The sequence below is a fragment of the Neoarius graeffei genome, chromosome 15 (genome assembly GCF_027579695.1).
Source record: "Neoarius graeffei isolate fNeoGra1 chromosome 15, fNeoGra1.pri, whole genome shotgun sequence".
NCBI lineage: Eukaryota > Metazoa > Chordata > Actinopteri > Siluriformes > Ariidae > Neoarius > Neoarius graeffei.
The window spans coordinates 77,292,706-77,315,773 of NC_083583.1; the positions used below are offsets into that span (position 1 = coordinate 77,292,706).

At 44.6% G+C, this 23,068-nt stretch overlaps 1 protein-coding gene across 2 annotated transcripts; it reads right to left on the bottom strand.

Moving 5' to 3' along the window:
- Positions 1 to 14,326: 14,326 nt before the first annotated feature.
- Positions 14,327 to 17,808, bottom strand: cmtr2 (cap methyltransferase 2). Of its 2 annotated transcripts, none has more exons than XM_060940637.1 (2): positions 17,516 to 17,808; positions 14,327 to 17,150 (listed from the first exon to the last, which is right to left on the bottom strand). In XM_060940637.1, exon 2 carries the CDS (start codon positions 17,139 to 17,141, stop codon positions 14,913 to 14,915), a length of 2,229 nt encoding a protein of 742 aa, XP_060796620.1. In that variant the 5' UTR covers positions 17,142 to 17,150; positions 17,516 to 17,808; the 3' UTR covers positions 14,327 to 14,912. The 2 variants fall into 2 exon arrangements, with proteins under 2 accessions (XP_060796620.1, XP_060796619.1); XM_060940636.1 differs by having other exon boundaries at positions 17,502 to 17,807.
- Positions 17,809 to 23,068: the final 5,260 nt, after the last annotated feature.

Genomic DNA, 23,068 nt, shown 5'->3' on the forward strand with positions numbered 1-23,068 from the left:
CACTGTAACCTTCTCTTCTTCCTCAGGATGAGAAAATTCCTGTCTTCTTCCAGTCACTGTGCAGGACTGTGCTCTGTGTGTGTGTGTGTATATCACTCTAAGTGGGACAGAAGTTTATAACCCCCACATCTCCTCCTGCTCCTCCTCCTCCACCCACCCTTTCAAATATGTATCATGTATTTTAATGCCAAGATTATACAGTGCCTTGCAAAAGTATTCACCCCCTTGGTGTTTGTCCTGTTTTGTCGCATTACAAGCTGGAATTAAAATGGATTTTTGGAGGGTTAGCACCATTTGATTTACACAACATACCGACCACTTTAAAGGTGCACATTAGGTTTTGTTTTTTGTTTTTTTTTATTGTGACATAAACAATAATTAAGACGAAAAAAAAAATAAATCTGGAGTGTGCATAGGTATTCAACCCCAGAAAGTCAATACTTTGTAGAGCCACCTTTTGCTGCAATTCCAGCTGCAAGTCTCTTGGGGTATGTCTTTATTAGCTTAGCACATCTAGCCACTGGGATTGTTGCCCATTCCTCAAGGCAAAACTGCTCCAACTCCTTCAAGTTAGATGGGTTGTGTTGGTGTACAGCAATCTTCAAGTTATGCCACAGATTCTCAATTGGATTGAGGTCTGGGCTTTGATTAGGCCATTCCAAGACATTTAAATGTTTCCCTTTAAACCACTCCAGTGTAGCTTTAGCAGTATGTTTAGGGTCATTGTCCTGCTGGAACGTGAACCTTCGTCCCAGTCTCAAACCTCTGGCCAACTCAAACAGGTTTTCCTCCAGAATTGCCCTGTATTTAGTGCCATCCATCTTTCCTTCAGTCCTGACCAGCTTTCCTGTCCCTGCAGATGAAAAACATCCCCACAGCATGATGCTGCCACCACCATGCTTCACCGTAGGAATGGTGTTCTCAGGGTGTTGGGTTTGTGCCACACATGACATTTCCCATGATGGCCAAAAAGTTCAATTTTAGTCTCACCTGACCAGAGAATCTTCTTCTGTGTGTTTGAGGAGTCTGCCACATGCTGTTGGGCAAACTCCAAACATGATTTCATAAGCAATGGGTTTTTTCTGGCCACTCTTCCATAAAACCCCGCCCACTCTGTGGAGTGTATGGCTTAAAGTGGTCCTATGGACAGATACTCCCATCTCCGCTGTGGACCTTTGCAGCTCCTTCAGTGTTATCTTTGGTGTCTTTGTTGCATCTCTGATTAATGCCCCTCCTTGCCCAATCTGTGAGTTTTGGTGGGCGGGGCCTTCTCTTGTCAGGTTTGTAGTGGTGCCATGTTCTTCCATTTTGCTATAATGGATTTAATGGAGCTCTGTGGGATATTCAAAGTTTGGGATATTTTTTATAACCCAACCCTGATCTATACTTCTCCACAACTTTGTCTCTGACCTGTTTGGAGGCTCCTTGATTTTCATGTTTCTTGCTTAGTAGTGTTGCAGAGTCAGGGTCCTTCCAGAACAGGTTAATTTATACAGACATCATGTGACAGATCATGTGACACTTTCACTACGTTCAGACTGCAACCTGAAACGACCCATATCCGATTTGTTGTGAAATCCGATTTTTTTGTTAGGCCATTCACATTACCAATTATATGAGACTTGTATGCGATCTCCAATATGAACGGAAAACGACCCAAAAGTGTCCCGCATGCGCAAATTGACACGTAATAAGCACATCTACCTAATACGTAAACAAAAAAAAAAAAGCGCACTCTTCAAGTTTAATGATTTCTTTTTTTGTTTGTTTGTTTAATTATCTGGTTAGTGTTAAAGTGTGAGGTCTCGTGTGTGTTTTTGTTTCTGAATTGAAATGAAAACGTGTAGCCTGGTAACGAGGGTTGACTCCTAAATGTCTCTCTAATTTCTATATAAGTGCACTACATGTTACTAGGAAGTAATGGATTTTTAAACTCTATATAGTGCACTCGAGCTTCAGTAGGCAGTCATTTGGGATACGGCCGCTGTATTACCAAACTCTTAATTCAGGCTTAATAATTTGCACATATTTATTTCGTCATATTAATAAACTTTTTCTACATTTTTATAAATATTTATTTAGATTGTTTATAGCCAGCTGAATTCTGCAGCTTCTCTCAGCGCTGGCTCAAGGTGCAGAAACACCAGTGCAGTTTGCGATGGAGATGAGGCGAGACCTGGCGATGTGGTTTTTGTGGCGGCGGCGGAACTCACACAATAATCTGATTAATGTGGGCAGCAGACTAATGAGACCGAAGGTGTCAAATTACTGGAAATTTCCAGAACAATCTTATAATCTTGTAATCCAGGATGGTTTAAGTTATAAATCAGTTATAGAAACTGTTTTGTTTAATCAGGCTAACAGATCAACATCCAGGTCCCTACCAAATCCACCATTAGCTTGATCAATTCTATAAAAGTCTATTTAAATTCTGAAAACTGTACAAATGTTGTTGTTTTCCACCAAAGAGGCGGGATTAGCCAACGCAGAATAGTGATGTTTGTCTCTTGTTGATGACGTGTAGGTCGCATGAATGCGACCTGTCCGGTCAGACTGCAGTTGCATGTGAAAATAACGGATATGCATCGGATTTAGGACCACATATCCAAGCGGCCTGGGTCGCATGTGAAAAAAATCGGATCTGTGTCATTCAGATTGTCAATAACAAATCGGATACAGGTCACATATGGGCAAAAAAATCGGATATGGGTTGTTTCAGGGTGCAGTCTGAACGTAGTCTATGATTGCACACAGGTGGATCTTAATCAACTAATTATGTGACTTATGAAGTGAATTGGTTGGAGCAGCTCTTATTTAGGGGTTTCATACAAAAGGAGGGGAATACTTATGCACACTCCAGATTTCTGTTTTTTCATCTTAATTATTGTTTGTGTCACAATAATACAACAATGTGCACCTTTAAAGTGGTCGGCATGTTGTGTAAATCAAATGGTGCTAATCTCCCAAAAATCCATTTTAATTCCAGCTTGTAATGTGAAAAATAGGACAAACACCAAGGGGGATGAATACTTTTTGCAAGACACTATTTGTCTGTCATAATAAACATCAAAATCAAAACACAAGCGGATCGTTCATACAAAGACGAAAGGCCATCTGGAAGCTGGAGATCAGCTTGAAAGTTAATGCCTTGTCAGGGAAGAGTTTTAACTTTATCATTTACTCTCCATTAACAAAACCTAACTGAGAATAAATGTGTTTTCTGTCCCTTCTGCACAAGCCAAGCACCGTCAGCATTCGTAACAAAAACAGCACCGTCGGCGTACGTAATAAAAACAGCACCGCCGGCGTTCGTAATAAAAACAGCACCGCCGGCGTACGTAATAAAAACAGCACCGCCGGCGTACATAATTAAAACAGCACCGTCAACGTACGTAATAAAAACAGCACCGCCGGCGTACGTAATAAAAACAGCACCGTCAGCATACGTAATAAAAACAGCGCCCCCGGCGTTCGTAATAAAAACAGCACCGCCGGCGTACATAATTAAAACAGCACCGTCAGCGTACGTAATAAAAACAGCACCGCCGGCGTTCGTAATAAAAACAGCACCGCCGGCGTACGTAATAAAAACAGCACCGCCGGCGTACATAATTAAAACAGCACCGTCAGCGTACATAATAAAAACAGCGCCCCCGGCGTTCGTAATAAAAACAGCACCGCCGGCGTTCGTAATAAAAACAGCACCGTCAGCGTACGTAATAAAAACGGCACCCCCGGCATTCATAATAAAAACGGCACCACCGGCGTACGTAATAAAAACGGCACCGCCGGCGTTCGTAATAAAAACGGCACCGTCGGCGTACATAAAAACGGCACCGCCGGCGTTCGTGATAAAAACGGCACCGACGGCGTTCGTGATAAAAACGGCACCGTCGGCGTTCGTGATAAAAACGGCACCGTCGGCGTGCGTGATAAAAACGGCACCGCCGGCGTTCGTGATAAAATCGGCACCGTCTGCGTTCGTGATAAAAACGGCACCGCCGGCGTTCGTGATAAAAACGGCACCGCCGGCGTTCGTGATAAAAACGGCACCGCCGGCGTGCGTGATAAAAACGGCACCGCCGGCGTGCGTGATAAAAACGGCACCGCCGGCGTGCGTGATAAAAACGGCACCGCCGGCGTTCGTGATAAAAACGGCACCGTCTGCGTTCGTGATAAAATCGGCACCGTCTGCGTTCGTGATAAAAACGGCACCGCCGGCGTTCGTGATAAAATCGGCACCGTCTGCGTTCGTGATAAAAACGGCACCGCCGGCGTGCGTGATAAAAACGGCACCGCCGGCGTTCGTGATAAAAACGGCACCGCCGGCGTTCGTGATAAAAACGGCACCGCCGGCGTACGTGATAAAAACGGCACCGTCTGCGTTCGTGATAAAAACGGCACCGCCGGCGTGCGTGATAAAAACGGCACCGCCGGCGTGCGTGATAAAAACGGCACCGCCGGCGTTCGTGATAAAAACGGCACCGTCGGCGTACATAAAAACGGCACCGCCGGCGTTCGTGATAAAAACGGCACCGCCGGCGTTCGTGATAAAAACGGCACCGCCGGCGTTCGTGATAAAAACGGCACCGTCGGCGTACGTGATAAAAACGGCACCGCCGGCGTACGTGATAAAAACGGCACCGTCTGCGTTCGTGATAAAAACGGCACCGTCGGCGTACGTGATAAAAACGGCACCGCCGGCGTACGTGATAAAAACGGCACCGTCTGCGTTCGTGATAAAAACGGCACCGTCTGCGTTCGTGATAAAAACGGCACCGCCGGCGTTCGTGATAAAAACGGCACCGTCGGCGTTCGTGATAAAAACAGCACCGTCAGCGTACGTGATAAAACAAAACTGAACAAAAAGTCAGTGGAAAGTGTGGCCTCTGCTGCTGTCAGTCCTATACAGGGGGCGTAACCACTGCCACTGTTGATCCAGTGAAGGAGGTGTGGCCTCTGCTACTGTCGGTGCAGTGAAGGAGGCGTGGTCTCTGCCACTATCGGCCTAGTAAAAGAGGCATGGCTTCTGCCACTATCTGTCCAGTAAAGGAGGCGTAGCCTCTGTTGATATCAGCCCAGGAAAGGAGGCGTGACCTCTGCCGCTGTCAGTCCAGTAAAGGAGGTGTGGTCTCTGTCACCTGTTTGAGTGATGAAGGAGGCGTGGTCTCTGAAGCTGTCAGTCCAGTGGAGGCATGACCTCTTGACTTTGCCTTTCAATTTCTGCAGCTATCACTGTAGCGGAGGCGTGGCCTCTACATCTGACACTCCAATAGAGGCGTGGCCTCTGTGCCTGTCAGTCCTAGTGAAGCAGACGTGGTCTTTGTGCCTTTCAGTCACAGTGAACTGTATTGCACTGGATAGTATCCAAAAATTATTACATCATTAACACCAGCTGTAACTATTTCAGTGTTAAATTAACACACACACAGTGTTTCACACTCATGTTGTGCTGAATTAGGACCCGCAGCATGGCAGCACTGCCACCTCACAGCTCCAGCATGCCTGGTTCAGGTTACTGTCTGTGTGGAATTTCACATTGTCCCCATGACTACATGGCTTTACTTATAGGGTTCTCCAGTTTCCTCCCACCAGATAATGAAACACTGTAAATGGTAACTCTGTGTGTGTGTGTGTGTGTGTGAGATGAATCTTTGTGCCATTATCAGTTTTATTTTTAATAACAGGCCGCTACTGAAAAGTTGTAAGGAGTGTAATTAGTGTCTTCACAGTCAACAGCTCGCTCAACAAGTTTAATGAGTTTGTTTATTTAGATTTGCTTTTGAGTCACATGTTGATATGTTGATGTGCATGAGATCATCTCATTTTTAATTACGCAATGACAGATAACAATTATGAAATATTATTTTCTAATTTGTTAATGAGAAATAGTTCTGGAAAGGCCTTTGTGTGTTTCTTGTTTAAGTCATGCACATAAGCAATTATGAGTTACTTTTGAATAACAGTGACATGCCATGTCGTTTAATGTTTAATTGGACCGCTCTGTTGGATTAGACGAGCTCAACGTGGCCGACTCCCAGTGACGCTGACTGCACCGTGACTTACTGAAGCTACACAGGTCTGTGCGTTCATCAGTGTCGTGGCCACACCTTCACATCACGACAGACAAGCTGACAAAAGTCAAATAAAATACAAATAAAATAAAAGACAAATAAAAATGAGACATTGAGCCCAATGCAACAATTTCCTTCAATCTGCCACGAAAGCTCAAAAAGCTCGTGTGTGATTTTTACTTTATGATGTTCAAATGCAAACTGAACTTTGGGACAAACTTTTATCATCACATAAAAGACAATGTTCATAACAGTTCGTTATGATGAATATCCGATTACAGTGATCTCAACTTACTCCATTTTGTTTCTTTGAAAAATACATTTAATATTAAGATCATTTTTTTCCTTAATAAAATATTGTCATAACTAAAAGAATTATGGAAATTGATGCCTTTCCATACAGTGCATGAGTCATTTTGAAATATACTGTAATGCCATGAAATGATGTGTGTGTGTGCACGGCGTAAATCAGGCACGGGACACGGATCAGGTAACCACATCCTGCACGTGTCAGTTCACAATATTACAGAGGGTTTTGTGCAACAAAAAGTGAGGAGAAGGAGAAGTGAATACTCCTAATGTTTTAAGAGTATTAGTATGTTTTACTGATTTAAAAACTCAAAATAAAAGTATAATAATTCATCATGGGTGGCACGGTGGTGTAGTGGTTAGCGCTGTCGCCTCACAGCAAGAAGGTCCGGGTTCGAGCCCCGTGGCCGGCGAGGGCCTTTCTGTGCGGAGTTTGCATGTTCTCCCCGTGTCCGCATGGGTTTCCTCCGGGTGCTCCGGTTTCCCCCACAGTCCAAAGACATGCAGGTTAGGTTAACTGGTGACTCTAAATTGAGCGTAGGTGTGAATGTGAGTGTGAATGGTTGTCTGTGTCTATGTGTCAGCCCTGTGATGACCTGGCGACTTGTCCAGGGTGAACCCCGCCTTTCACCCGTAGTCAGCTGGGATAGGATCCAGCTCGCCTGCGACCCTGTAGAAGGATAAAGCGGCTAGAGATAATGAGATGAATGAATGAATAATTCATCATTAAAACATTCAACATAAAATTATGTTTTTTGCATTATAGAGCTCAGAAATGGATAAAATATTATTACACCAATTTTGGAATATAGATTTATTTTAAAATTGATCTTGGTTATCTGTTTATAGATCAGGACTAAAGCTGCTTTATTTTGTGTCTTACAACTCAACTTTTTAAAATTTCCTCATGTCGTCTCTTCATAAGCTTACAGTCTTCTGAGGATTAGGCCACTCATTTTTAATATTTCGGTTCTCAAACTCACCAAAGGTAGCAATTTACCCTTGATCAAAAAATAAAAGCATTTCCATGGTTTTTATTTTTATTTCATTCACCGATACACTTGAGTCTCTAAAAAGAACAATAAATATCATGAATAAATCTTTAGGATTGATATTCACAACCAACCGTATTTGTCGCTAGGTTCACGCGCCCTTATAGGAGTTTGACATGAAATTTTATGACATTCAAACAAATTTCCATTCACAGCTGAAGTTTATTTCCAATGGGGAATCTCGCATGTGTAGTAGCTATCAGAAATCTCCAGGAGGTTAATGTGGTCTTTCCATCCGTTGTTCCAGAATGGAAAAGCTTTCACATCGTAAAAGGAAGCGAGACGTTAGTGAACTTTATATCACAAACAAAAATAGATGTTAAAGACGTCAAAAGCAAAATATGGAAACTAGCACCGAACTCTGAGAAAGACATTTCACATGTCAGAGCAGGAGAGCTGGATTGTCCAGCGAGTGAATTCATAAAGGATTTCTTGATAACGTTTTTCAAAGTGGAGTTAAAAGAGGAGCCTATTGAGCCTGAGCAGCCGAAAGATGCACCGATATCAGCGATGGATGTGTTACTGAAGGCACAGCGATCCTTCTCAGGAATCTCATCAGACGTATCTAAGAGTTGTTTATGAGATCATTAAAAATTCAAAGACTGTACAAATATAAACATCATAAATCCCCTGAAGCGAACACGAAGACGGGTACGGATTTATCTCATGGAAAATGTAGCACATTAAAGGATTCGATATTTTAAAAAAATTTAATCGCTAATTGTTTTTTTCTTGAAATATTATACAAGTTCTACAAATTTGTATGTCAAGAAATTACAACCCCGATTCCAAAAAAGTTGGGACAAAGTACAAATTGTAAATAAAAACGGAATGCAATGATGTGGAAGTTTCAAAATTCCATATTTTATTCAGAATAGAACATAGATGACATATCAAATGTTTAAACTGAGAAAATGTATCATTTAAAGAGAAAAATTAGGTGATTTTAAATTTCATGACAACAACACATCTCAAAAAAGTTGGGACAAGGCCATGTTTCCCACTGTGAGACATCCCCTTTTCTCTTTACAACAGTCTGTAAACGTCTGGGGACTGAGGAGACAAGTTGCTCAAGTTTAGGGATAGGAATGTTAACCCATTCTTGTCTAATGTAGGATTCTAGTTGCTCAACTGTCTTAGGTCTTTTTTGTCGTATCTTCCGTTTTATGATGCGCCAAATGTTTTCTATGGGTGAAAGATCTGGACTGCAGGCTGGCCAGTTCAGTACCCGGACCCTTCTTCTACGCAGCCATGATGCTGTAATTGATGCAGTATGTGGTTTGGCATTGTCATGTTGGAAAATGCAAGGTCTTCCCTGAAAGAGACGTCGTCCGGATGGGAGCATATGTTGCTCTAGAACCTGGATATACCTTTCAGCATTGATGGTGTCTTTCCAGATGTGTAAGCTGCCCATGCCACACGCACTAATGCAACCCCATACCATCAGAGATGCAGGCTTCTGAACTGAGCGCTGATAACAACTCGGGTCGTCCTTCTCCTCTTTAGTCCGAATGACACGGCGTCCCTGATTTCCATAAAGAACTTCAAATTTTGATTCGTCTGACCACAGAACAGTTTTCCACTTTGCCACAGTCCATTTTAAATGAGCCTTGGCCCAGAGAAGACGTCTGCGCTTCTGAATCATGTTTAGATACGGCTTCTTCTTTGAACTATAGAGTTTTAGCTGGCAACGGCGGATGGCACGGTGAATTGTGTTCACAGATAATGTTCTCTGGAAATATTCCTGAGCCCATTTTGTGATTTCCAATACAGAAGCATGCCTGTATGTGATGCAGTGCCGTCTAAGGGCCCGAAGGTCACGGGCACCCAGTATGGTTTTCCGGCCTTGACCCTTACGCACAGAGATTCTTCCAGATTCTCTGAATCTTTTGATGATATTATGCACTGTAGATGATGATATGTTCAAACTCTTTGCAATTTTACACTGTCGAACTCCTTTCTGATATTGCTCCACTATTTGTCGGTGCAGAATTAGGGGGATTGGTGATCCTCTTCCCATCTTTACTTCTGAGAGCCGCTGCCACTCCAAGATGCTCTTTTTATACCCAGTCATGTTAATGACCTATTGCCAATTGACCTAATGAGTTGCAATTTGGTCCTCCAGCTGTTCCTTTTTTGTTCCTTTAACTTTTCCAGCCTCTTATTGCCCCTGTCCCAACTTTTTTGAGATGTGTTGCTGTCATGAAATTTCAAAATGTCTCACTTTCGACATTTGATATGTTGTCTATGTTCTATTGTGAATACAATATCAGTTTTTGAGATTTGTAAATTATTGCATTCCGTTTTTATTTACAATTTGTACTCTGTCCCAACTTTTTTGGAATCGGGGTTGTAACATAATCCTTGTTTTATGAAAGTTAAGAATTTTTTTTTCAGATAGCATGTAGGATTTCTGATGAAGTTTTCGCATTCATACTTTTAAACATATATATTACAAACTGAAAAATATTCACCCAGTGTTTCAGTATTATATATAGAGGATATTACATGGTTACACGCAGATGGGTGATTCTTAGACTACGGGTACTTTTATGTTATTTGGTCATATTTTAAAAAATACTTATAATTTTGGACAAATTCCACTTTCTTTGTCACACTACCAATGAAACCCACTTAAAAAAAATTTACTAGCTTTCTATTATGATTTTTTCATACTTTTCAACCTCCTGGAAGGTGTCAAAATCACTGTTTTCTCCTTGTCGCACACCCAGACTTTTAAACTAAAAGACTGAAAATAAAGTTTAAGAATATGACTTAGCTGGTAATTATTAATGTACCTGTATTAAATAATAGTCACATAAATACAATGTCATATAATATTTCATTTGAGTCCATCATTAATATATTTTTTATACAAAATATACCTGTCGCACAGTATTGGCCTCATTTCCACCACAACACTGTAATGTCCCTTTAAAAAGTTTGTGAGAAAGATTGTTTGTGTGGTTACCATGGAAATCTACACTGACATCAGAGCACATGTCGAACATGGAGGGCATTTAAATTTTCATTAAAAACTACTGAAGAAAAATCAAGCTAAATATTGCTTGATCAGTAAATACATTTATTGTACGTCATTTCCAAACATGCTGTACTGTCATGGGTGTTTTTAAAGAGATGAAAATTTTAAGTTAAATAAGAGTATCTTGCATACATGAAATGCTAAGTATTAATTCAAAGCTAATCAGTGAAGCCAGCTTCCATTTTTTCACAAAAAAGTGTAGAAATGTCATGTCATTTCCACCACGGTCATTTCCACCACACTGCTCTCTGTGGTGGAAAAGACAGTATGTGGTGGAAATGACATTTAGGATGATAACGTTCAGGTGACATGGATTGTGAAAGAAGATATATGTAATACTTAATATAATAGAACATGTTACATAATATTAGAATAGAAATTTTTAAATATTATACAATATTAGTATATTTATTTCATTTAATCTTTTTTTAAGATGCCGCCTAAAACAACAAAACAAAGGTCACAAGCCTATAGGGACAAGATAAAAGCTGACCCTACAAAATATGAGGAGAGACTTAAACTAGACAGGGAGAGATCTCATCTCATCTCATTATCTCTAGCCGCTTTATCCTGTTCTACAGGGTCGCAGGCAAGCTGGAGCCTATCCCAGCTGACTACGGGTGAAAGGTGGGGTACACCCTGGACAAGTCGCCAGGTCATCACAGGGCTGACACATAGACACAGACAACCATTCACACTCACATTCACACCTACGCTCAATTTAGAGCCACCAATTATCTGAACCTGCATGTCTTTGGACTGTGGGGGAAACCGGAGCACCCGGAGGAAACCCATGCGGACACGGGGAGAACATGCAAACTCCACACAGAAAGACTCCCGTTGGCCGCTGGGCTCGAACCCAGAACCTTCTTGCTGTGAGGCGACAGCGCTAACCACTACACCACCGTGCCGCCCACAGGGAGAGATACTTGAGGAAAAAAGAAAAAGGAGTAGTAAAGGCAATCACAGATCTGTCACTCACTCACTCATTCACTCTCTCTCTCATACACTCACTCTCTCATACTCTCAGTATCTCACTCTCTCTCTCACACAGTACACTCACTCTCTCATACTCTCATACACTCACTCATTCTCTCGCGCTCTCATACACTCTCATATACTCTCTCTCATACACTCAGTCACTCTCTTTCATACAGTACACTCACTCACTCTCTCATACACACTCTCTCTCATACGCTCATACACTCACTCATACACTCTCTCTCTCATACACTCTCACACACACACTTGTAGGCGTAGACTGTTACACCCATCTAAGCCCCCTTCAGGTTCAGCATTGTGGGCGTTGATACCCTGTTTTTAAGACCCTCTGTTAGGTCATCTTTCTATTAGTAGGCAGTTCCATGATGTTCCATGATACAAATCATACAATTTCAGGAGTTAGTTACAGTTTCAAGTACAGAGTGTTCATTTAAGAGACCAATTAGAAATTTTCAGAATCCACTTTTTAATATTTCTGCCTTAAGCCATAGGTTTAATGAGTTATTTGCAGCCTATGAACTGTACTCATTCATGTTTGAGACATCAAGTCAAACTGTTTGATGAAATTCAGATATTGGCTTGGCACTAAACTAAAAACAGGTGTGTTTAATTATTTTGTGAACTGTGAAATGAGTTTTATAATTTTTCTAATAAATATACTTTTATGTCAATTCATTGTCATTTCCACAACACCTGGTCATTTCCACCACCACATGTCATTTCCATCACCACACATATTTTTTGAAAATATTCAAACAGTTCTCATCACACATTAAAACTATATGCACAGTTTCTGAGATCTTGTGTTATTTAACATAAAAAATAATGCTATTTATTTTCTAACAAGGTCCTACCCAAACCACCGTTAAGTTTCCCACTGTGACAGGTGTTCAATACAGCATTTGGTCCATAGGACAGTTAATTTCTCTCATTTAAAAATGCATGGTTGTTTTATATCATGGACAAATGGGTAAAGTTACTTACAAACATGATCCTAAACAATTATTAAATGGTGTAATTTATTCTACTTTTACTTTACAGTTGTAGATTGAGATGTGGTGGAAATGATGTTTCTTCACTGCGGGTCAGATAAAATGTCAAAAATAACAATTTGTCTTGTAATCTAAGTTTGAACTCTTACATATCATGAGGAAAGTGATTTGCGTCACGGTTTTGGTTCTCCATGTCCCCGGTGGAGCTCGTATGAAAACTACGAGTGTTATATTTCCCAGTGAAACACTCGTGTCTGTATAATATAACTGAATAGCTACCACTTTATGAAGGAGTTTTAACTTATTTAGAAATCCTAAAAGTGAAATAATTCATCCAAGAATGTTTCTGAATTCTACCCATACATATAATTGATTAGATAAGTGTTATCAAATCCAGTTCTGAAAAAAAAAATTAACTACACTACCGTTCAAAAGTTTGGGGTCACCCAGACAATTCTGTTTTCCATGAAAAGTCACACTTTTATTTCCCACCATAAGTTGTAAAATGAATAGAAAATCTAGTCGAGACATTTTTCTGGCCATTTTGAGCATTTAATCGACCCCACAAATGTGATGCTCCAGAAACTCAATCTGCTCAAAGGAAGGTCAGTTTTATAGCTTCTCTAAAGAGCTCAACTGTTTTCAGCTGTGCTAACATGATTGTACAAGGGTTTTCTAATCATCCATTAGCCTTCTGAGGCAATGAGCAAACACATTGTACCATTAGAACACTGGAGTGAGAGTTGCTGGAAATGGGCCTCTATACACCTATGGAGATATTGCACCAAAAACCACACATTTGCAGCTAGAATAGTCATTTACCACATTAGCAATGTATAGAGTGGATTTCTGATTAGTTTAAAGTGATCTGCACTGAAAAGAACAGTGCTTTTCTTTCAAAAATAAGGACATTTCAAAGTGACCCCAAACTTTTGAACGGTAGTGTACATGTTCAATAACCTTTGAGCTGATGTGAATTTTATTTTTTATTTTTCCTGACATCTCATTTTATTAGCCTTAAAAAAAAAAACCCACATGAAGATAGCTATTTATTTCAACAATTGACATCGTAGCTGTTCCAAATATTTGAGAACCTAATTATGAAAAAAAAATTCCATTCCATTCCAGGCATTTAGCAGACGCTCTTATCCAGAGCGACATACGAACACTCCCAGAGCAGCAGCTGGGGGTTCGGTGCCTTGCTCAAGAGCACTTCAGCCATTTCTGAGGGTCCAGGGAATCAAACCAGCAACCTTCTGGCCCCAAAGCTGCTTCTCTAACCATTAGGCCATGCCTTCTGCAAACTCAATGGCCTAACTGCATTATTGATATTTGTAGTATTTAATGGTGATTGGGGGGAAAAAAAAAAATGCAGCACAAAAGAATATTTTGGCATGAAAATCTTCCCGTATGATTTAATTCTACAAAAGAAGACGTGTCATTACAGTGAACAATGTACTTGAATAGTGTAATCAGAGAAAATATAACTAAAAATGTACCAGTCTGTTAATTGTTCTTTAATGGAAGTCAGCACTTTTATTAAAAAAAAAAAAAAAAAAGGAAGGGCATTTCAAGCACCAGGTCATCAACTGCTGTGATCGAGTCAAAACACACACACACACACAAAATTAATTTTTTTCCGGCATAAACATGATTTAATTAAACTAGAAGATATTGTATTTTTACTTAAAGTATATAATTTCTATATAAAATACATCAAATATATTCAAAGTTGTTCATCTAAAGAAGCATTTTCAAAACACAGGGTACTGACACTGACTTCAGTCAGTGGAGAACCCCGAGATAATCCCATGTTATACAGATATTAGTTAAAAAAAAGAGACAGACAATAAGTGTCCAAAAATAAACTGACTTTAATAAACAAAAAGGCAGTTGACCAAAATATCGTAGCTAAGGCAACTCAAGAGTTCAAGTACTTAAACAGATTGCATATAAATAATTCTAAAACATGGTGCACACACTGCATAAGACGCTCAGATCTGTCGTCTATTTTCTCCAACAAAAAGCCTTCTTCATATATAAACACACACAGCATAAACTCAAATTGAGTGTGCACCGTTATGGAAAAGAAAAATATGCAAAATATGGGTCCCGCAGAACAAACTGGTCATAGTGAGGGAATTGAATGGACCGGTTACTGTTACACACCTTGGCTGCAGTGAAACAGGACAAGAAATGTTCCCGCTTAGCCCGGGGGGGGGGGGGGGGGGGGGGAGCTGAGGATTGAGAATGATGGACAATGTTCTCTGCCTTTCAGAGTAAACGGTTTGGATCAACTCCTCCACTGTGGCGAGCTGAAACGGTCAAGGCCTTCCTTCAGAAGCCAAGCCAGTGTTTTTAGTAAAGGACACGCAGGAATTTGAGGCTATGAAGCCCTGAAGATTGGGATTGAGCTCGAGTGTGACAGGGACGCCGGGTGTTATCTTTTCTGCTGCAGTTGTAGACGTAAATGAAGCTGCTGCCTCAAAACAGTGTTATTGAGGTTGGACAGAAAGTGAGGCAGTGAACCTTGGAGCAGTTCTTCCATTGGAGCAAACTGCAGAAGCTGTCTGTCCGGTCCCAGTGTTCTCATTTGGTCCAGAACCTCCTGGAGGATGGTGATGATCTGAGGTACTGAGGAGAATCCCACACACAGCAGTACGACAGGTGGGCCGCACGCAGGGCAACGGAAACTGATTGACCGGAAGCAGAGATGGAGAGCAAGGACCAGAGATGCTGTAAAACGGGTCAAAGCCGAGCACAACGGAACCACCAGGGCTGATCCTTCAGAAAGTCCACACAGAGCTGAAAACGCACTGCTCAGTAGCTGGTGCTGATGAAGCGGCTCTCCATCGTGCAAAGTGGAAAGACACGTCTCTGGATAGGAAGGACCTGGACAGAACCGCAGTTTGGTTCCTGAAAGTGGAATGTCCTGCCACGACGGGTTCCCAACCATCATGACACAAGAAGCAGCATTTGGATGGTTGCAGATTTCATTTAATATGGATTCAGGAGAGGAAGTCCCGATGGAGCAAGATCTGCACAACAGAGTTTTTTTGGCCAACGGCTCTTCCTCCGAGACCAGCGTGCGCTCCTCTAAAGCTTCATTAAGCAGATCTAATAACTCAGGATCACAGAAAGCAGAGTTGCATACTTTCGGCAGCGTTGCTCCCACATGACTAAACCATGCATTCAAGTCACACTCTGGACGCATAGGACCAGCGAGTACAAACTGATGCCCTTCCTCACCCTGAAAATGTTCCTCTATCCACGCTTGGTAAGGTCCATGTGCAAGACGCTGCTGCCATTCCTTACACTGCAGCTCCTTACGCTGGTTAAAAGATCCCATTTGCTTCCTCTGGCACGGTTTTCCCCAAGCCATCGATCCGCCTCGGCACACCCAGCGCTTGCGTGGTAAAAACTGCACCCGAAAACGTTGCATATAAAATTGCACAGCACATTCTCGGAGCCGATTGAGATGCTCGCGTTGCTCAGCGGTCATACTGCTAAAGAGCCGCAGGTTCTCCTGGATGGTGTTGATCTGTAGCACATGGAAAAACGCACAGATTTCCTCATGCTGCCTGAGGAAAGAGTTGGGAACGCAGCTTTTTGGAAACAGTGCTGCCGTGGAAACCATATCCGGACCGTAGTTACGGATCAGCTTTGAGAGCAGCGGCCGGACACGGTCCTTGGATTTGAAATCCAAACACACAACGTAGACCTCAGAATTCCCAGCTTTACTAGTTGCAGGTTTGAAAACATGAACCGAGCGAAAGCAGCACACGAGGAGGTAAAGCAGGCAAATGGAGGAATGCTCAAAAAGCGTGAACATCTTCAGGACAAACGAGCCTCCAGGGGCAAGTAAGAATAAAGCGCACACAGTTTCACAGTACTGCAACGGCGCCACCAAGCGCTCCTGCTCTCCCGGGTCATCCTGACAGTCAAAGCTTCCGTCCGCTGTGACCAAATCCACACGACGCATGTTACTAACGAATACCTGCAGCTCCAGCAAATGCTTCGGAAGCATGATGTCACCCGTGTTGTCCGAGCCGAAAAACCACCAAGGAAGAGTAGGAGCAATGAGTCTGTCGTCTGCAATCGTGCAACTCCGTCCGTTAGCCTCGTGATACGGATTCAGCGTGTTAGCAGCCCAGGTCCAGTCACAGTACAGCTTCCTGGTTTGGAGGAAGTGATTAAGTGCAGAAATAAATGCTCCAGGAGCTTCGCACAAATGAACGGAGTTCAGTTCACCGTTCTGCAGTGCCATTTCTGATATTAGATTGAATGTTCCTTGGATCTCGTAGAATTTTGCCCAGGCCTGAGTGCAAAGTTCTGCATTGGCAGTCTCGCGAAGGTAGGACGTAACAGTTCCGGCTCGGTTGGTGGAGCAAGTGTGCTGGTGCCATACTGCCAAATCTTTGTCACCGAGCTGATCCTTCACCTCGTTTAAGGAGTTTTTCAGATCCTGGAGAGGTGGGTGACTCCATGGCTGATCGCAGAGGGCCACGCTGGGGTCTGGTAAGCACCATTCGGTTCCGGGCGGAGCGCTGTACCCTCTCACCTTGCTGAAAAGCTGCTTCACCTCCTCCAGAATCGCTTCATCAAAAGACTCGAGCGGGTCTGGCTTGTCTGGAGGAAGCCTTTTCCTGGTGTCGCGTCCCCGGTTCATCCTCCAGCCCTGCAACCCAGACCAGAGACAGGACAAGCTCAGGGTCCGAAAGCAGCAACTCCACAACCTCAGGGTCTAATCAACTGCACATCAAGCTGACAATAAAACACTGAAATGTTTCCCTTACACTTAATATTATTAACACCCTCCTCTGGTTTAATGCAGTATTATTATAAGTGTTTTGTTACACAGCCGACACACACAATATCCTGAATACTAGCACATGTAAGTAACTGCAGAGTAAACACGGAGGACTTTTCAGGAGAGTTTGTTACAATTTTAAGTCACTTTACCATCAGAATAAACTACACCATCACATTAAGCTTTATTTTGGGGAAATAAACTTGAGAAACTCCTCACAGTCAACAACTGACCGCGACTGAATCCTGCAGCGGCTCCGGCTCAGCGGCGGACAGAGAGGCGCGCGGCCGCGCTGTGAGGCGCCGAGTCTGGGGAAGCTCATCAGGAAAACCCGGGGTCGCGTTCCGGGCCTGCTAACGAGCAGCAGCTAACACAACCGCCTCTGCTTTCCCACCCGCGCACACTTACACTCAAAATACTCAAAATCAATAATTTAACGTCATAAATGTTTACTGAGCAAAATATTTCCAGCGCGGACCTTCAGAACACTAACCCCGCCCCAACCCGGAAGGAGACACGCTGGCGTGACAGCGGGGTTGCCAAGTGCTTCTACAAACTCCCCATTTATAGAAAGAGGTTGAATGAGGGCGGAGATCTGAGGCAGGGAGTCTCATCATCATCATCTTACTCCATCGCTGCCCCGGAGATCATTACTCCATCGCTGTCCCGGAGATCATTACTCCATCGCTGTCCCGGAGATCATTACTCCATCGCTGCCCCGGAGATCATTACTCCATCGCTGCCCCGGAGATCATTACTCCATCGCTGTCCCGGAGATCATTACTCCATCGCTGCCCCGGAGATCATTACTCCATCGCTGTCCCGGAGATCATTACTCCATCGCTGTCCCGGAGATCATTACTCCATCGCTGCCCCGGAGATCATTACTCCATCGCTGCCCCGGAGATCATTACTCCATCGCTGCCCCGGAGATCATTACTCCATCGCTGCCCCGGAGATCATTACTCCATCGCTGCCCCGGAGATCATTACTCCATCGCTGCCCCGGAGATCATTACTCCATCGCTGCCCCGGAGATCATTACTCCATCGCTGCCCCGGAGATCATTACTCCATCGCTGCCCCGGAGATCATTACTCCATCGCTGCCCCGGAGATCATTACTCCATCGCTGCCCCGGAGATCATTACTCCATCGCTGCCCCGGAGATCATTACTCCATCGCTGCCCCGGAGATCATTACTCCATCGCTGCCCCGGAGATCATTACTCCATCGCTGCCCCGGCGATCATTACTCCATCGCTGCCCCGGAGATCATTACTCCATCGCTGCCCCGGAGATCATTACTCCATCGCTGCCCCGGAGATCATTACTCCATCGCTGCCCCGGAGATCATTACTCCATCGCTGCCCCGGAGATCATTACTCCATCGCTGCCCCGGAGATCATTACTCCATCGCTGCCCCGGAGATCATTACTCCATCGCTGCCCCGGAGATCATTACTCCATCGCTGCCCCGGCGATCATTACTCCATCGCTGCCCCGGAGATCATTACTCCATCGCTGCCCCGGAGATCATTACTCCATCGCTGCCCCGGAGATCATTACTCCATCGCTGCCCCGGAGATCATTACTCCATCGCTGCCCCGGAGATCATTACTCCATCGCTGCCCCGGAGATCATTACTCCATCGCTGCCCCGGAGATCATTACTCCATCGCTGCCCCGGAGATCATTACTCCATCGCTGCCCCGGCGATCATTACTCCATCGCTGCCCCGGCGATCATTACTCCATCGCTGCCCCGGAGATCATTACTCCATCGCTGCCCCGGAGATCATTACTCCATCGCTGCCCCGGAGATCATTACTCCATCGCTGCCCCGGAGATCATTACTCCATCGCTGCCCCGGAGATCATTACTCCATCGCTGCCCCGGAGATCATTACTCCATCGCTGCCCCGGAGATCATTACTCCATCGCTGCCCCGGAGATCATTACTCCATCGCTGCCCCGGAGATCATTACTCCATCGCTGCCCCGGAGATCATTACTCCATCGCTGCCCCGGCGATCATTACTCCATCGCTGCCCCGGAGATCATTACTCCATCGCTGCCCCGGAGATCATTACTCCATCGCTGCCCCGGAGATCATTACTCCATCGCTGCCCCGGAGATCATTACTCCATCGCTGTCCCGGCGATCATTACTCCATCGCTGCCCCGGATATCATTACTCCATCGCTGTCCCGGAGATCATTACTCCATCGCTGCCCCGGAGATCATTACTCCATCGCTGCCCCGGCGATCATTACTCCATAGCTGCCCCGGCGATCATTACTCCATCGCTGCCCCGGCGATCATTACTCCATCGCTGCCCCGGCGATCATTACTCCATCGCTGCCCCGGAGATCATTACTCCATCGCTGTCCCGGAGATCATTACTCCATCATGTTTATCTTCACTAGTTTTAAATCCTACTGCAGCCAGCAGTCACACTTGCCATCACTATTAAAAAGACCAGGTAATTATGCAATCAACCAATCATGAGGCATCTGTGCAATCCATGATATCATAGAGATACAGATCCAGAGCATCGTACATTACAGTACAAAAGTTAGTTCTGATCCACTAGATTGATTGGATAAGCAGCTTTCCAAGAGTGCTAATATTTATTTGTATAAATACGTGGGTGATTATAGAAAATCACACGCATTGATTGGTTAAGAAATTCAGACTATTTCTCAATAATCACCTCAAGCAAAATGGTGGCCAATCACTTCGAAGAAATACAAATGATGAAAGAAAATGCTGTTCCTAAGAGCACTAAAGATGCTCCAAAGTTTGATCTAAAACTATTCAAAGATAAGGTGGAACTGTGATTTATTTTATCTATTTCAAGTATTTTATGTGACTCGGCATAGATAAGTGACACAAGTCTGCACCGCGCCTTTATTACATTTGCATGCCGCTTTTGAAGTCTGAAATAAATAATTTTTTAATGCAATGTTTTTGAATAATCACTTGCATATTTATACTAAAACAATGATCCACTTCAGGCTCAGTGAATATCCTCGACCTCGTCTTGTTATTATTCACCGATATTCATTTCATCTTTGGCCAATAATTGTTAAGTATAACAGTATTAGGTGTGTGTATTATGCTACTTGTCAGTGTTTGCTGCGTAACATTCCAGCCGTAGCTCCTTTGGGAAATATTTTCATTGATCTAAACAAAATATTTGACTATATTGCGTCTGTAATGTGAGTTATTTAACAATTATTCGCCGAAGATAAAGTGAATATTGGTCGATAATAACTGAGACAAAGTCGAGGTCGAGGTTATTATTCACCGATCTTCACTGAGCCTGAGGCGGATAATTGTTTTAGTATAAATACACAGGTGATTATTAAAACATTTTTTAAATCGTATTTTAAAAAATTATTTATTTCAATCTTCAAAAGCGGCATGCAAATGTAATGTGTACAGACTTGTGTCACTTATCTATGCTGAGTCACAAAAAATACTTTGTTTTGAAATGGATAAAATAAATCACAACTCCAGCTTCCCTTTGAATAGTTTTAGATCAAACTTCAGAGCATCTTTAGTGCTTTTAGGAACAATATTTTCTTTCATCATTTGTAATTCTTCCTCACTTATGGTGACGAAGTGATTGGCCGCCATTTTGCCGAGTCACTTGAGGTCTCGTCTCGTCTTCTTCCGCTTATCCAGGACCGGGTCGCGGAGGCAGCAGTCTAAGCATGGAAGCCCAAACTTCCCTTTCCCCAGACACCTCGGCCAGCTCCTCGGGAAGAACACCGAGGCGTTCCCAGGCCAGCTGAGAGACATAGTCCCTCCAGCGTGTCCTGGGTCTTCCCCGGGGCCTCCTCCCGGGGGGACATGCCTGGAACACCTCCCCAGGGAGGCGTCCAGGAGGCATCCGAAAAAGATGCCCGAGCCACCTCAGCTGGTTCCTCTCGATGTGGAGGAGCAGCGGCTCTACTCTGAGCTCCTCCCGAGTGACTGTGCTTCTCACCCTATCTCTAAGGGAGCGCCCAGCCACCCTGCGAAGGAAACTCATTTCAGCCGCTTGTATCCGCGATCTTGTTCTTTCTGTCATTACCCAAAGCTCATGACCATAGGTGAGAGTCGGAACGTAGATCGACCGGTAAATTGAGAGCTTCGCCTTTTGGCTCAGCTCCTTCTTCACCACGACGGACCGGTAAAGCGACCGCATCACTGCGGAGGCTGCACCGATCCGCCTGTCGATCTCACGCTCCATCCTTCCCTCACTCGTGAACAAGATCCCGAGATACTTAAACTCCTCCACTTGAGGCAGGACTTCTCCACCAACCTGGAGAGGGCAAGCCACCCTTTTCCGGTCGAGAACCATGGCCTCGGACTTGGAGGTGCTGATTCTCATCCCACCCGCTTCACACTCGACTGCAAACCGCCCCAGTGCATGCTGAAGGTCCTGGTTTGAAGAAGCCAACAGGACAACATCATCCGCAAAAAGCAGAGATGAAATCCTGTGGTTCCCAAACAGGATTCCTTCCGGCCCCTGGCTGCGCCTAGAAATTCTGTCCATAAAAATTATGAACAGAACCGGTGACAAAGGGCAGCCCTGACGGAGTCCAACATGCACCGGGAACAGGTCTGACTTACTGCCGGCAATGCGAACCAGACTCCTGCTCCGTTCGTACAGGGACCGGACAGCCCTTAGCAAAGAGCCCCGAACCCCATACTCCCGAAGCACCCCCCACAGAATACCACGGGGGACACGGTCGAATGCTTTCTCCAGATCCACAAAGCACATGTGGACTGGTTGGGCAAACTCCCATGAACCCTCGAGCACCCTATGAAGGGTATAGAGCTGGTCCAGTGTTCCGCGACCAGGACGAAAACCGCATTGTTCCTCCTGGATCCGAGGTTCGACTATTGGTCGAATTCTCCTCTCCAGTACCCTGGAGTAAACTTTCCCTGGGAGGCTGAGAAGTGTGATTCCCCTATAATTGGAGCACACTCTCCGGTCCCCTTTCTTAAAAAGAGGGACCACCACCCCAGTCTGCCACTCCAGAGGCACTGTCCCCGACCGCCATGCGATGTTGCAGAGGCATGTCAACCAAGACAGCCCCACAACATCCAGAGACTTGAGATACTCAGGGCGGATCTCATCCACCCCCGGTGCCTTGCCACCGAGGAGCTCGCAAACCACCTCAGTGACTTCGGCTTGGGTAATGGACGAGTCCACCTCTGAGTCATCAGCCTCAGTCTCCTCAGTGGAAGACATGACGGTGGGATTGAGGAGATCCTCAAAGTATTCCTTCCACCGCCCGACAATGTCCCCAGTCGAGGTCAACAGCTCCCCACCCGCACTGTAAACAGTGTTGGCAGAGTACTGCTTCCCCCTCCTGAGGCGCCGGACGGTTTGCCAGAATTTCTTCGAGGCCGACCGATAGTCCTTCTCCATGGCCTCCCCGAACTCCTCCCAGTTCCGAGTTTTTGCCTCTGCAACTGCCCGAGCTGCAGCACGCCTGGCCTGCCGATACCCGTCGGCTGCCTCAGGAGTCCCGGAGGTCAACATGGCCTGATAGGACTCCTTCTTCAGCTTGACGGCATCCCTTACTTCCGGTGTCCACCACCGGGTTCGGGGATTACCGCCACGACAGGCACCGGAGACCTTGCGGCCACAGCTCCGAACAGCTGCGTCCACAATGGAGGTAGAGAACATGGTCCACTCAGACTCAATGTCCCCCGCCTCCCTCGGAAGCTGGGAAAAGCTCTCCCGGAGGTGGGAGTTAAAGACCTCCCCAACAGAGTGCTCGGCCAGACGTT

Excerpts from the sequence above, each read along its gene's own strand:
- cmtr2 (XM_060940637.1), bottom strand. The coding sequence starts at position 17,141 with ATGAACCGGGGACGCGACACCAGGAAAAGGCTTCCTCCAGACAAGCCA.